This window comes from Amborella trichopoda, chromosome 5 (genome assembly GCF_054954075.1).
Source record: "Amborella trichopoda isolate Santa Cruz 75 chromosome 5, AtrichopodaSantaCruz75HAP2 v2.0, whole genome shotgun sequence".
Classification (NCBI taxonomy): domain Eukaryota; kingdom Viridiplantae; phylum Streptophyta; class Magnoliopsida; order Amborellales; family Amborellaceae; genus Amborella; species Amborella trichopoda.
This window is the reverse complement of record NC_142340.1, coordinates 44,293,456-44,309,255: the sequence shown is the minus strand read 5'-3', so window position 1 is coordinate 44,309,255 and position 15,800 is coordinate 44,293,456. Positions and strand designations below refer to the sequence as shown.

The 15,800-nt window shown below is 33.8% G+C and overlaps 1 protein-coding gene across 1 annotated transcript; it reads right to left on the bottom strand.

The window, feature by feature from the left end:
- Positions 1–1,678: 1,678 nt before the first annotated feature.
- LOC18432030 (zinc finger A20 and AN1 domain-containing stress-associated protein 9) lies at positions 1,679–3,231 on the bottom strand. Its single transcript, XM_011624234.3, has one exon. The coding sequence runs from the start codon at positions 2,548–2,550 to the stop codon at positions 2,044–2,046; it is 507 nt and encodes a 168-aa protein (XP_011622536.1). The 5' UTR covers positions 2,551–3,231; the 3' UTR covers positions 1,679–2,043.
- Positions 3,232–15,800: the final 12,569 nt, after the last annotated feature.

The following is a 15,800-nucleotide window of genomic DNA, read 5'->3' as shown; positions in this document are numbered from 1 at the left end:
CAACCTTGCGGCTTCCACGGGGTGACGACAACACAGAAGTGGGAGTTATTGGAACTCCCACTTCCAAAAAGTCCAGAAATCAAACATGTCCTAAGACTGTTTAGGTCTGTCATCGTCCGGTAGGCAATAGCTAAGCAATGACAATGTGGTGGGATCATGAGAATAGTTATGGTAGAATACATCTGTACTATTTATGTTTTTTCAATCAAAAGCACCAAATTAAGCATAATGCACACATTTTATTGCACTGCCACTGCTAAAGATCTTACATTACCAGCTAATTTGCTCAATGAAATGCAGTAATCGGTCGAACAAATAGATATAGAAAAGAACATCCCAGGTCTGATACCCACCTTCAATTACCCCCACCATCAACGCAGACACTAATCTCCGCTTTTCCAGTTAAAATCTTCATAATATTTTGAATGCTGAACCGAGGTAGAGAACAAAGAATCAGTATCACCATTTTTAAGAGAGGCTCTTAACTTGAATCCAGGCCATAGGCATTTTCATAAACCAATACCAATGTCATGCCATGCATCAAAGATCATGTAATGTTTGCTTTAGAATATCATTATATGTTAACTCAAGAGTCAAGGTCGTCCTGCCTAAGTTTCCTTATGAGTTAGGCTTATCCTGTTCCCTCCTTATTTCATCACCTGATGTTTTGTTCCAAGATAGCTTTGGTAAGTTTCTTATTGGAATGTGAGCCCTGTAAGCATAAAATACTGAAGTATGTCTATCAGAGTTAGGGTTTGTAACAATAGAAAAGTGGCCTCTTGATGAATTGTTGACAGAACAAGGGCGCATGAAGCCCGAGAAGATAGCTCAGTATCTCTTCACTGCAGCTGTCACACAGCCTCACCATAAAAATAAGGTAGAGAAAATAAGTTTTGGCTCACGCCAAGTCAATTGTTTCTTGTGTAATTGAGTGTGCGTCATCTCCATGATATACTCAAATAAGTCTAGATTAAAAGCACTCAAGTTTTAGCATCTACAATAAACAATAAAAGATGGTTTTTCACTTTTTCTTCTTTCTTCTGATCAGTTCATAGAACTCTTTCTCTGCAGAGTTTTCAAGTCCTATTGTTGCCACATTTGTGGACAGGCTGTTCCTGTAAAATTACAAATGCCACTGGGATGTACTGATTTCCTATCACAGTTCTCAAGAGAATTTCCAAATCCAGATGAATTACCTTGTTCTAGGTGAAGGGACATAGGGGCTTATCATCAATCTGGTATCAACTATTTTAGAATTAAAATGGACAGATATTGTTTACTCAAGCCCATTGAGTAAACTGAAACCGAAGAGTTTTCTAAAGAAACATCTTCACTCGGAGAGGATTTGGCCGATCAGCAGAGTCACGTGAACAAGAAACACTTCAACTCAAAAAGCTAACTGCAAAAATAATTATTGTAAAAAACAGAAGCACTTCAATTCCATGCCTACTGATCAAAGAAGAAAAGAAAGGATAACAGCTGAACAAAAGCAACCCAATAAAGCAGTTCATCAACTTGCAGGATGCAAACATCGTCCAGAACATCAACATCAGCAGAAAATGAGAAAATGCATCACAGAGATGCATACCGTCAAGAATATATGATAAATAGTCATTCCATCACAGATAACCACAGAGAATTTCATAGTCCACATTCATTCCATGATAGATAATCACAATAAAACACAAAAAAGAGAGTAATATTGATATCATTAAACTGTTTCCACAATGCATTTCCATAAGAGACTCCAGAACTATGGACAAAAACAATAAGAAGAGACCCACTTCATAGAGAAAATCAGACTGTACATGGCCAACACCAAACAATCAAGGAGATCTATGACTGTAACCCACATAATGGCATCATAAGACATGAATAATCTGTGAAGAGATCACATGCCATCTGTTCCACGCATAGCATTCTTTTTTATAGAGCATAGAGAAGAGCCCACTTAAAGCCAAATTCCCATGAATATTTTTCTTCACGAATTTCAAAGCAAAGGTAAAGTAAAAATGATGATATGGATTTTTTGCCTCATTATCCTCAAATCTTTTCAACCTTCTCGGCCTTGACAACTGGGTTTGCCTTGGCAATTGCATCTTGGCCAGAAGCCCTGTAATCGAATGAGCAATTGTGTTTATCAGAGTATCGATGAGTCGAGCAAAACAGTCCCCCACATCGACATCGAAATCCAGCTAATCCAACACGTTTCCTGCACAGACGACAACGATTTGGAGCTTGTTTTTGTGGCTCTTCAGAAGAGGTTCCATCAACGACTACCCCCTTATTCTTCTTCCCATCTTCTGAATTTTGCAGGTTGGCCGCATCGACTTTTGCATTGGGTTCATTATTCAAGCAAGGAATCACCTTGTCTGTGATATTTTCATCCTCCTTCAATTGCTTTAGGTAGAAATCCTTATAACACTTTGAGCAAAGATTGTTTGTTGAAGCGCTTCCAAAAAAACCACACTTATTTGCACAAAAAATCGGGCCTTTAGGTGGCTCATGGCCCATATCTTCAGCATCTCTCTTCTTGCTTTCTTGAGCCATTATTCCAAAATACACCAATAAGGTTGAGAAAATCGAAAGAAAGAGCCTGATTTTATTAGAATTCTAGACAAAAATTACCACCTAAAGTTCATCATCAGATATCATTTCCCATCAAGTCTCAATTACCAACTATGAATTCCAATATTATCAAGACTTTCAGAGCATAAATCTACTGACTTCTAATCAAAATTCCAAAATTCTAGTGATCAGGAAAATAAAAACCAGGACTCGGGATCCTCATAAAGAAATGAAATCCTAGCTATAACTCTTCAAAATATGGGGTCATCTCATTTTGCTAACATAAATAGATCCCAAAACGTTCCACTAAATAGAAATATCTGCTGTAATTCAGAAACACCAGCTGTGAATTTCAGTTCCCGGTTACTGCCACTTTTCAAACATATACAGAGCTCAAATCTATCAAACCCTAGTCCAAAGAAATAGAGTAATTAACCACGGAACAGATCTCGGAGGTCTTCAATCTAAGACAAACCATCATCATCTTAAACTAATAAACCCTAGAATTTCAGTTACCTGATCTGATCATCAAAGAAAAACTCAAAACCCTAAATTTGCAGAAACCAGATCAGCAGAGCAAGTCCTCAAATCCTAGAGTTGCAGATACCCGATCTTCTCAGGAAATTCTCAAAACCCTTGATTAAAAGAAACCCTAGCTCGAGATCAAAACCCTAGAATTAGAGAATCACATAATAAAAGCGATTATTCTTTTTACCACAGAACAAAGTGAATGAATCACTGATACAAAGAATACGGAGCTATTAAAACGCTTTTATATCGACGAAAACAAAAAAGGAATGTGTATCATACACGACATGTGTATTCTTGAAAATACACAATCAACACATCAACCACTCATTTGGTAAACGTATGGCTGTAGATAACCTTATTGGGAGAAAGGCTTCTTTATCATGCATCGGCTCAGTACATTAGTTCATCGCTACCGTATGTTTAACGGATGACCGTGCGAAAGTGAGGAGTGTGTATGTTTGAGAGTACAACACAGAAGTGTGTAGGCTTATGTGCCTCGGCTTTTGAGATATGGCCACACGTGGCGATCCGTGGTGGTTGTGATTAGTCGGCTTTTGGTTGTGCCACGTGGTTTCCATGTAGGAGGCCACCTGTCAGTTTAGGAAAGGTTGAAAATCCGCCTTGGAGACCATTATACCCCTTCTCTCTCCCCTGCCCCTCGTAGTCACCAGGAGAGTGGCAATGGGTTAGGTTGACCCGAACTGGGTCCGGCTCCGTGTTCGAGGTTTAGACCCGGCAGGTTGGGTCCAGTTCTTGACTTGGGTCATAGATTAGGCATGGACTTGATCGGTTGGGTGGGGCTAGATCGAGGATGACCCGACCGACCCTTTATGAAATACACAAAAAATATAAATAGGGAAAATTTCATATAGAACTCTAATTCATCATATTATTTCATGGTAGACCTTCTTTATGTTTTTCTTTCAAACGGTATAAAAAAATCCGTAAGGTGAAATTTTTAGGGATTTTTTTAAGCCGCTTGAAAAAAAATGAAAAGAAGGTCTACCATAAAATAATATGAGGAATTAGGATTCTATACGAAATTTTCCCCATCAAATATGTATGGAAAAAGTTTACATACGGTTTGTAACCTTAAAATGTAGAATTACAGATGCACCTCAAAAATCAATCGGAAAAGGTTGTTTTAATATTGAAAAACCCTCTAATTGATCACCTCGACATCGAGATGTATGAATATAAAAAAAAAAGACTTTGAATCCGAGAAATAGTGCATCTTGCAACATATTATCTAGACCGTCCATTTTCATGATTTTCATATATTTATAGGTTTACTTGTTTTTAACTAATTTTGGAGATTAAAATTTTATAATTAGATATAAAATAGATTTTTAGATAATCCTAAGAATTTTTTACACCAAAATTACTTGTAGATCTATAAATATATGAAAATCTTGAAAATTGACAGTCTAGATAATGTGTTGCAAGATGCACTATTTTTTGGACTAAAAAACTTTTTTTTTTCATATTCATATATCTCAATGTCTAGATGATCAATTAGAGGGTTTTTCAATATTAAAACAACTTTTCTGGTAGATTTTTGAGGTGCATCCATAATTCTACATTTTAATGTTGCAACCTTGTATAAACTTTTTCTAATAATATTTAAAATAAAATTTTTAAAAACAAATTTCTTGACCTGAGCCATATTGGGTATGAATCTAAATTACTTGGACCTAACTTGGGCTTGGACCAAGTTATTTGGATAGGACACCTAAACCCAAATCCAGGTTGGGTTTGAGTCTGGGTGATACCTGCTCAGGTCAGGATTGACCCGGACTTGACCTGATCCCTTGCCTCGAGGAAAACAACTCTCTCTCAATCTCATCACTTGAAAAAGGTAATGAAGTGGTTAAATCAAGCAATTTACCTTGCTAAAAACGGGCTAATTATGTCAAAATCAGGCTATTGAGAGCTTCAAATTCGGATGAATGATAATTTGAGCATTTCCAGCAACATTATGGAGGAGCGACTTACTTGAAAGAGTTACGCAAAAGAACTACTTTTTTAGTAATCTTGTTGATCTAGCCATTTCATTCATGATCTTAATGATATTTTTCTTTCTCTTTAGTGAGAGCACCAAGAAGTAAACGAAATCTCTCTCTCTCTCTCTCTCTCTCTCTTTTGATCAATTCATAAAAAACGAAATCTCTCTCTCTCTCTCTCTCTCTCTTTTGATCAATTCATAAAATAAAAATAAAAAACATAAAAAATAAAAAACCTACAGCAAATATTTCTTTCTCTCTCTAAAGCAATCAATCTTGATCACAAAGACCAAAGCAAATCTGTCTTTCTCTCTCTTTATAAAAGCACAAGCAAAATCTCTCTCTCTCTCTATATTGAAAAATTGAAAATTTCTTTCCCAAGTATGAAAAAATGAGAAATATCCCTGCTCATATTTTGCAATATAGGGATAGTATCCTTTTGTTGAGGATAGGGGTAGATTGTCCTGTATTTTGTTAGCATGCTTTGTGGAGGAAAACTATCACAAAGAAATGCATTATTTAATATTTTTCAATTATTTGTCATATTTTCTAAACACCCTTAAAGAAAGTGAACAATGGGTTAGAAATTGGTGGAGGGGCATCTTTCAATTTTAGCCCTCCATCAAAATAAAAATACCTTATAAGAATAGACATAGTTTTTATAAGTCCTAGGACCCACAGGTACATATGTGTTCCCCCCTTCAAAATTTATTTTTTGAGATGGATTTTGGACTTGATCTTTTAAATATGTGTAATCTCTCATATTCAAATCATGAATATGTAAAAATAAATAAATTTTAAAAAAAAAAAAAAAAAAAAATTTTGATGTAAATTTATAAATCATTGACTATTGTCATTGTTCAGCGGGGACATCCATCTTTAAAATCAATATTGTATGCCTCAAGAGGCGCATATGCCTCCCCATATGAATAGATATAATTTTTCCATTAAGAATAACACAAAAGGTTTTGATACTTTGCAAAAAAAAAAAAAAAGATATTTGGGTAGGAGAAAAGAGATATTGGTATTTCCAATAACAATTTTGCACTTTACCTTTAGGACGGATACATCGGGAACAGCTGGTCACAATATTTTTGAGATTCGATCTTTGAACAGCCCAAACCCATCCTTAGTAAATGAGACACCACAAATCATAAAGAATTCTCTCTTTAACCTCCTCCATATTAAGAATAACCCCTTCAAAAGTTCTATTATTCCTCTCTTTTCACACCTCTTATAAAATAGCTGCCCTAAATATCTTCCAAATTGTTTGCCACATTTTGGGATTCCCAATCCCTACAATCCCAAATGCCTATCCCCAAAGAAAAAAGTTTATATAAGGATGAAACTTTATATAGTAGAAACTATGGATGCATCTCAAAAATCCATCGAAAAAAATTGTTTTATTGTTAAAAAACCCTTTGATTGATCATCTCGACATCGAGATGTATGACCATGAAAAATAAAAAGGTTTTAAGTCTCAGAAATAGTGCATTTTACAACATATTATCTGCACCGTCCATTTTCAAGATTTTCATATGTTTATAGATCTGTTTGATTTTAACCATTTTTGAAATTTAAAATTTTATAATTAGATATAAAAATAGATTTTGAGATAATCCTAACAACATTTTAACATCAAAATTATATACCATGATAAAATTTGAAGGTACACCTTACCTCTACAGCTACGGATGCACCAACTGCACCCATCCCCAAATATCTCTAAAAAAAAAAAGAGGACAATGACACTCTCCTCATCCTCTTTACACAACAAACAAATACTAACTAAGAAATTGTCAATAGTTAAAGAGTTTACCTTGAATGAGGACCCAAAGAAAAACTTGAACCTTACTAGTTATATGTAGCTTTCAAAGTGAAAACAACCGAGGGCGCACTTCTATCATGGTAGAGCAAACTGAAAAGGACTTCACCGAAAATTCCCCATGTAGTACACATTCACGTCCTCATAGCTCCTAAAATTGTATACCGAGCACAGTTCGGCCATTTCAGCAAAGAAGACAGTTGTTTGAAAAATATATCTGGTAATATGTTAAACATACATTCTACATGCCAATGTGAATTTAACCGATGAGATATGAAATTATCGACAACCATTGCAGCCTGATTTTAAACTTTTTCGAACGATTGAGAATATTTTAACTTCAGAGGTATGTCTCCAACCATTTATGATGCCAAAAATTAACCTTGTGACCTTTACTCACAACCCAACTCACATTTCTTGAAACAATATTCCTCAATTCCCATATACCTTGCCACAATTGTGAGCATCTTGACCTCCTCCCTGACCACTTATGAAGGAATTACTGCTAAAGCCATGCAACAATCACCTGCCTCCATAACTCATCCTCACAATATAAAGCCCTTCACCTCCACTTTGCCAAAAGAGACAAATTTACAAGTTTAATTTTTCTAACACCCAGCCCACGTTCTGATTTTGGAGCACACACCTTGTCCCAAATAAATGATTAATGGTAAACACTTAGAACCAAAGGATTCATGGTATCGAAAGCACTTTGGGATTCGGAAATCTCTATGATGGCTCTAAAAACTAGTTCCAACACTGACCGTAAAATTTAAGCTAAAAAAATGGAACAAATCTTGTAGATTCGTAAACACTTTTTTTTAGGACGAAATGGATGGATGGTCTTGATAATTCGTTAAAATATACACACTATTTTTAGGACTCGAAATAAATTTTTTTCGCAACTATAATAGTAAATGCCAAGATATCCAATTTGAAGGTTTTTTTACTTTAGAATAGCAAATTTTTGTAAGTTTTGAGGAGAGGCTTTAGTTATTTTTGTAGGGTTGCAGCTGTATCAAACCGCTTTTCATGCCAATATCTAACATCCATAATTTTCTTAAAAACAAATTTGGCTTTGAAAAGGGAAAAGAAAAGATTATTATTTTTGCGCTATGATTGTTTAATTGGCTTTGTTTGAAAAACATCTATATAATGAGATCTATAGAGGATACGATGGTGGTAAATTAATTTCATTAATATATTCAAAGAAAGAAAAGTATATAAAAGTTAAGCTTTTTAAATAAGACAGACCTTTTCACTTAATAAGAAGTGTTAAGCTTTTTATCCTCCTAGCATCAGCCTATTTTTGTGTACGACCTATCCTATAGTGTCGCCATTGAGTTTAACCACCAAATTGGGGATGGATTAGCGTGGTTCCTCTACCTAGGGCACCAAAAAAACGAACCATGAATAAAAAAAAGCACGAAAAAAAAAAAAAAATTAACTAGTAATTGTTGATTGTGAGGTCTAATTCTTGACTGACTTTTCGAAAAAGAAAATGGTATAACACTGTTCATATAGCCCATTTTTCTCAAATTTCAACAAGATTTATGTACTGGCCATCATAATGATATATAACAACTGCTTTTAACCTTAGAATCCCCAGTGTTTGACCATATATCGAGCGATTTTGGCTATATACATTATTATTATCCCATAGTGAACGCATACTAGAGGCCATAAGGTTATCCTAAAAAATGGAGACTATTTTTTGTATTTTAAGGGTTTTGAAAAAGGTGCCGTTTGTATAGAGCCAAAGCTCTAAACAATCAAAGTAGAGCGCACCTTTAAATAGTATCGAGAAATGTAGTTTAAATATTAGAAATCTTTGTGATAGCTTTAAAATATATTTTTATATGTAATTGTAAAATTTAAAGCTTAAAAAATAATGTAGATCGAGCACATCTATGAAAACTTGAAAATCTTGAAAATTGACAGTCCAAAAATGTGTTACAAGATACACTATTTTCAAATCTTGAAATCAATTTTTTTCTCATGTTCATATATCTTGATATCGAGATGATCACTTTGAGGATATTTGGGCATCAAAACAACCTCTTTTAGTGAAATTTTTAAGGTGGGCCCTAATTTGATTCTTTAGAGCCTAGACTCTATATAAACTTTTTCCTTTTGAAAGCATGATCACATGAATCAATTGGTTAGGGAGCCGTATGTGTTAACATAATGTCCTGCCCTCCATTTCTACCATTAACATATCAAAGGGAAAAGTTTTTATAATGTCCCGCCCTCCATTTCTACCATTAACATATCAAAAGGAAAAAGTTTTTTTAATGCTTGAATTGCGATTTTCAATGAGTTATGAGATGAGGCCTAACTTATTTTGATAGGGACAGCCCAATCAAACCACTTTCCCTTGAAAATGATGCACATTTCCGATTATGTATTAGAATTGCTATATTCTAATATACTCAATTTGTTGTGAAATGTGTTGTCATCCTCTTTTTCTTGTGTAAAACCAATGGTTTAAAAAACGGATCAGTGCCCTGGATTAGGCACTCCAAAAACCCATCAGGATCGGTGAATCGGCGATCCAAATAGATAATCGGCCGAATCGGTTGGATTGAGCTTTAAAAAAAATCTAAAAAAATTATTAAAATTCATTATAAATGTTGTCTTTTAAATATCCAATAAGAAATGAGGGTACTACATCATTAACTTTCATTTTTTTCATCAATTTGTGAATATTGAGATGTTCTTTTCCTATATAAAATTATGTTAACTATTAAATTTATATCACATAAAAGAAAAATCATACTATTATCATGGATAAAGTATATAATTATACATGGACTACAATAAAGAGTAGACTAAATCAATGAAAAAATGACCACTAAAATCTCAAATTGGCAGAAAACCCTAATCCTCTAAAAAAACCCAAATTATTACAACCTAACTAACTATAATACAAAATTATTAGAACCTAACTAACTATAATATTATATACTGAAATTAAAATTTTTGGTTTACCTTTTATAATTATTTTATTATACAAATAATAACAAATCCAAAATATTTTATAAATTATTGACAACTGTAAGAAAATTAGTACATTACATGATTTATAATGTAAAAATTAATAAATAAAATAAAATATTTGGTTACTAATGTAGAAATTATTAAAATGCGTACCGATTTTCAAAATAACAATTTAATGTTTCAAAAATTTAATTTTTTAGGTTTCTAAAATAAATTTAGTAAAAAAGATTGTTAGTAGAAAGAGAGAGATTTCAAATGGAATAAACTTTTTATTTTTCATTTTTTTATGCCTTTTATTTTATTTACAATAAAAATAATTTATAGCACTTGGGACATCAAGGAAGAAATTACAACAAAAGAAATACATAGCGCCCAAGGCGGAGGATTCAACCTTGAGAGGTCAAGGAAAAAATTAGACATGATAACCATCAACACCACCTCACTGCATGTGATTTCATGTTTCCTATTAATAATACACATTCAAATTAGGTCTTCATTTAATGATGTTTATGGGAATTATCCCACATCGAAGGATCAATATTGAACTTTCCTCTATAAATAACAATGTAATAACATGTAAAGTACATGCGTGAGCTTGTTGAGGCAGCCCAACGTGTGAGGTACCACATGTGATCGTGACACTGTGGGTGTGAGACTGTGCCACGTGTAGAATCGAAGATTAAGTGATGTCAAAACCGCCGGATTCTCTCTAGACACGGGCGGTTCCGTGTGTTTTATTGGAACCGACATGGGGGTGCTGATTCCCGAGTCAAACCGGACGAGTCCAGTTTGACTCGCAGACTTTTCAAACACTGCGTAAAACACAATATGTCCTTCTAATATGAGTTAATTTATTTCATTTGCCTAAGAGAAATTATTATTTGAACTTTATGAAGCATGGGCTGATAACCTAGAAACATCACGTATATTTGATGCACTACTAGGGTTGTGGCTTTATATTACAAGGACATAGATATGGTTGTTGTGTCTGATGTAGTTATGAGTATTAGAAATACTAACACCAATGTTAGTCTTTCGGACACGACATGCGTATATCGTTTAATTAAGAGTGAGATGTAATATTATAAAATGTTATAATAATTTTATAGTGATATTTTAAAACAAAAAAACTATTAATAACAACTATCAAAATTTCTAAAATATCAGACATAAGCATTATATCCTTAGTGTGTCAATACCTGACATGCAGCCAAAACCGCATACACCCGTGTCTATAATTCAATATTGCATGGTTATTGTTATTAAAAGATTTGTACGTGCTTTGCTTAGAGTTGCGGCCAATGCCAATCCATCCCAATCTCAATCAAGAGCAAGAGCAACTTAGGAAAATGAAGGAGGGGATAATAAACATAATTTACCACCAGAGGAGAAGAATGAAATCATAATGGTTATTTACTCAAGCTTTTGATCTAGTTTGAACACTAAATCTTAATGGTTGCATATGGGATAGAGGAGTCCTTTCAGGTTTATAAATAAGAACTAGAAAAAGTTGGTAATGGGAAGATATATTATTGTTTGCAGGGTTTTAATAAACACAGATGCAGATCATAATCGCCGGCTTTGAATTAGGAATCGGTGGGACTAATCCAGTACCCGCCATATATTGAGAATTAACCCGTTCTCGTTAGGAACTAACTTGTACTCTAATAGACCTGGCCAGTTTAGTCAAAGAACCGGCTAATCCGGCCCATTATCTAATTTTTATTATTTTTTGAAATTTTATTTTATCTTCTTATTTATTTATTTATTTTATTTATTGGCGTATTCGCTCAACTGGATAGCCGATCCGGACCAATTTTTCTAATAGGTGATCCGAGTCACCGTTCTGTTTTTTAAACCATGATTATTTGTAAACTTTCTATAGCCTAGAGTTCACTTAGGTCCATCTTTATTTAAACGGTAGAGATGAGCCACTGTTCTATTTTAAGGTACACGATAAAACAATGGCAACTCTTATCCACCTTTCCTTGATGAAAATATATGGTTCGATGCAGGAACAAGGTCAAATCACAAGGAATAAAACAATGGCAACTCTTATCCACCTTTCCTTGATGAAAATATATGGTTCGATGCAGGAACAAGGTCAAATCACAAGGAATAGAATGCAATATTAGAAGTAGTATTATAGAAAATGTTGATCAAGATTAGAATCGCCCGATTTAGATCGAGGATTGGTGGGAACCAACTCAATTTCCGGTTAGAACCGTGAATTAGGATGGTTCCTACAGAATAGGTTGATTCCATTAAGGAATCGGGCAATCTAGATTGTCTGAATCACCAGGTTCCTATGTTTTATATTTTTATTATTTTTTCTTATTATTTTTCCCTTTCCACTTTTTTATTTTATTTTTTTATTGACTGATTCTCACTCGATAGAATCTTTGGATCACCGATCTAGATCAATGATTTGCCAAACTGGAATTTCCAAGATAGTCAATACACCTAGATGATCCGGGTTTTAAAACACTATGAGAAAGTAAGAAATTTTTGGGAAATTTTATCAAAATATTGATAAGAGGTTAATTATTTAATAATAAAAAAGTTTATATTAGATTGCAACTTTATATTAAAGAATACATAAAAAATCTAGTAGAAAGAGTGCCTTGAATTTGGAAAACCTTCCAATTGATCATCTCGATCTGGAGACCAATGGATATAAAACGAAAAAAGAATTTCATATCCTAAAAATAGAGCATCTAGTAACAAGTTATCTGAACCGTCTATTTTTTTAGATTTTCAATTGTTTATAGATCTATTCAATTGGTACCATTTTTAGAATTTGTAATTTCATACATAAGATTGATTGTGGATTTTCAAGCCATAGCAGAACTACATTTTCTGGCATAATTTAAAAGTGCACCTTACTCGTATATAGTATAAGGTGGCACCTTGTACAAACCTCACCTTAATCATTTATCCTATTCCAACTTAAAATCGTGAATTTTTAGGAATTTCCATCTAAATATTGAGACCGAAAAAGAAGAATAAGGAAATATACATAAAGATATGACTTGTAATTCTTGGCAAGACCTTTGAAACAAGATTTGTAATGTCTCAAATGGATATCCAGGTGAAATCTTATGTCTTATCCAAGCATATTGAGTCATGGTGAATGTGCAGTTTAGAGGCTCTGCTTACTTAGGGTGTTTAGAAATATTTTGCATTGCTCTCATAACATTTCACAAAAAAATTATTTGTTTGAAGTTTGTGAATCCACATTTTAATGTTACTAGTTACTATAGTATACAGTACCTTTAAAAAATTATAAAATTACTGTTAATACAAGGCCCAGGCTTTACAATAGAAAACGAAGCTGCACCTCAAAACTTTTGAAATCAATTTCAGGCGGTGAAAACCCTATGATAGCCTGAAAATTTTTTACATCTGATTTTGAAATTTGAAGTGCAAAAACAAAAAATGCAAATTTGGTGGATCAACAAACGATTGAAAATGGATGGTCCATGTTTCAAGATACAATTTATTAAGGGTTTAAAAGTCCCCCTTTTTTTTTTTTTTTTGTTAGATCCATAATTGTCGAGATTGTGCCAATAGGGATAAGAATAGCAGGTTCCAATAAAATACAAACCATGGGTAGTAGGTGTACTGGCTAATAGTACTATAGATGATAAAAACGACATATTTGGAGCTTTGGTTTTTAAATTTTCATTGAGCTTTTACCAGCAGGATCATGGTTAGTGTAGTCCCCTAAAAAACTTTAGGGCCAGTTTGGATGGTGCCAAACAGCGTTTGATCAAGACATATTTTACGAATTTTACAAAAAGTTAAAAGATGACAATTTTTTTTTGATAAAACTTTGCCAACGATATATGAAAGATCTTCAGCCATTGGATACCTTTTCAATCGGTAGATGAGTACAATTACTCAAAGTTTGAATCACTTAACTTCGTTTTTTTTTCTCTTTGTAATTCGGTGGGAATGAAATCCCCTATTTATGATAGAAATGGAATACAAGACGTCGTATTTTGACAATTCACCAACTTAATGACCTAGCCTTAAGCCCATTCCTGGCAATCACTGAACTACCATTGCGTGTTGAGGTTAAATGAGACCCAATAGTTATGGACCTTTCCTTGTTATAACCAGTTTTTTAAAAATTGGGTTCCAACTCTCTAGGGCCCGAGCATGAATCACCACATATGATTGCAACAAGTTTTGAGCCAGTTTTATGTTATGCAGGACCTTGTGGGTGACAATTGCAAATCGGTCTGAGTTGGAAGTTATGCTACAAGGGATTCGCCTTCATCAGAGATTAGATCCATGCATTGTACTATTGAAGTCGACTCCCTTAGTATCATTAATTGGTGTAATAAGGAGTCTAGATCACCATAGAGCCTAAGAAGTAAATGGATGGAGGTCATGGACATTAGTGGTCAGTTAGATCACCCTGGAGCCTAAGAAGTAAATGGATGGAGGTCAAGACATTAGTGGTCAGTTGGAAGTATCATTCAAGCATGTAATTCTTTTTTATTATTGATAAATTAGCAGTACTTTGTCAAAAAAAAAAAAAAAAATTGAGTAAGGTTACTTTTCATCAAAAAAGAAAAAAGAAAAAAACAAAAGAAATTCCAACTCAATTGGGCAATGATATTTCAAACACTGATTATCATATTGGGCACCAGGATCATCCATCTAGGTTCTCTTGGATAGTTATAGAATCAAAGAAGGGAGTGGGATTTCCTCTCTCTACAAACACTAACACTCTCAAGTGGCTTTCTTTCCCATTCCTCAGCTTGCCTCTGGTAAATTGCTATTTGGAGGTTTACTTATGTTAATCACGTTTGGTGAGGCAGCATAATGCAAATTTTTTAATATGAAAATGCAATATATTGCTTCCTAAAAATACAACTAGCACACAATTTACTAGCTTTAATTTATCGGTGAGAAATTTAGGACTACTAACCTATGCTATAGACTAAGGTCTCGTGCTTGCTCCAATGGTGTCTTTGGGTGTCCCTAAGGTTAGATGGTTTAGAACCCTGTTGGTCTTTCGGGTCGTGGTGGTAAGTTAAGGTTCAGACTTTTATTCTCACCTAACGTATTAAAAAACTACTAACGATTTCAAAAAACAGGTAGGAGCTCGTTATCCTTACTGAATTACCCAAACAAAAGTTTAACATGTGTCCATTGTGTCCACCCAAACTTTTTAGGATTTAGGATTAATTCAGTGCAAATACATTTTTTCTGTAGTCCATGATTTTGCAGCTCAAAAAATAATGCACATCAGGTGATCTACTAATAATTAAAGTGAATAGTTCAAATAATCAAATGTGAGCCTCTAAATTTTATTACGAGGTGAAATTTTGACATCAGAAACCCCTACAATGCATTAAGACTTTTTGTCCCCTATAATCACAAAATTAAACCACAAAAAATAGTGCAGATTGAGCATATATGTTGATGCATGAAATGTTGAAAATAGATGATTCACATTAGTTGTTACAACTTACAAGATGCATTATTTTTAGTTGTTCCTTTTTTTGCATTAATGGAGTAGGAATGGAACCCCTGAAGTCCAGTTCCAGCTCGGCCACCGTGATCACCCCGGCCATGGGCACATTCCTCACATTATTTTTGAATTTGAAATCTTGTTTTCCTTTATACCCCTATATCTCAATCAAATTGGAGAGTTTCTAGTGTTCTTTCAACCTTTTTTAAGGGCTTTTTAGGAGCATTTGTACTTTTATATAGTACAAAGTGATACCTTAAAAAACTTCCGTCATATTTAAAATACATTATTTTAAAAAATTAAAATTTATTTTATGTTTCAAACTCATGGTCACTGTGGTCAAATTTTTTTCCCATCTGTAAAATTTTAGATCGGATTTCGGAAA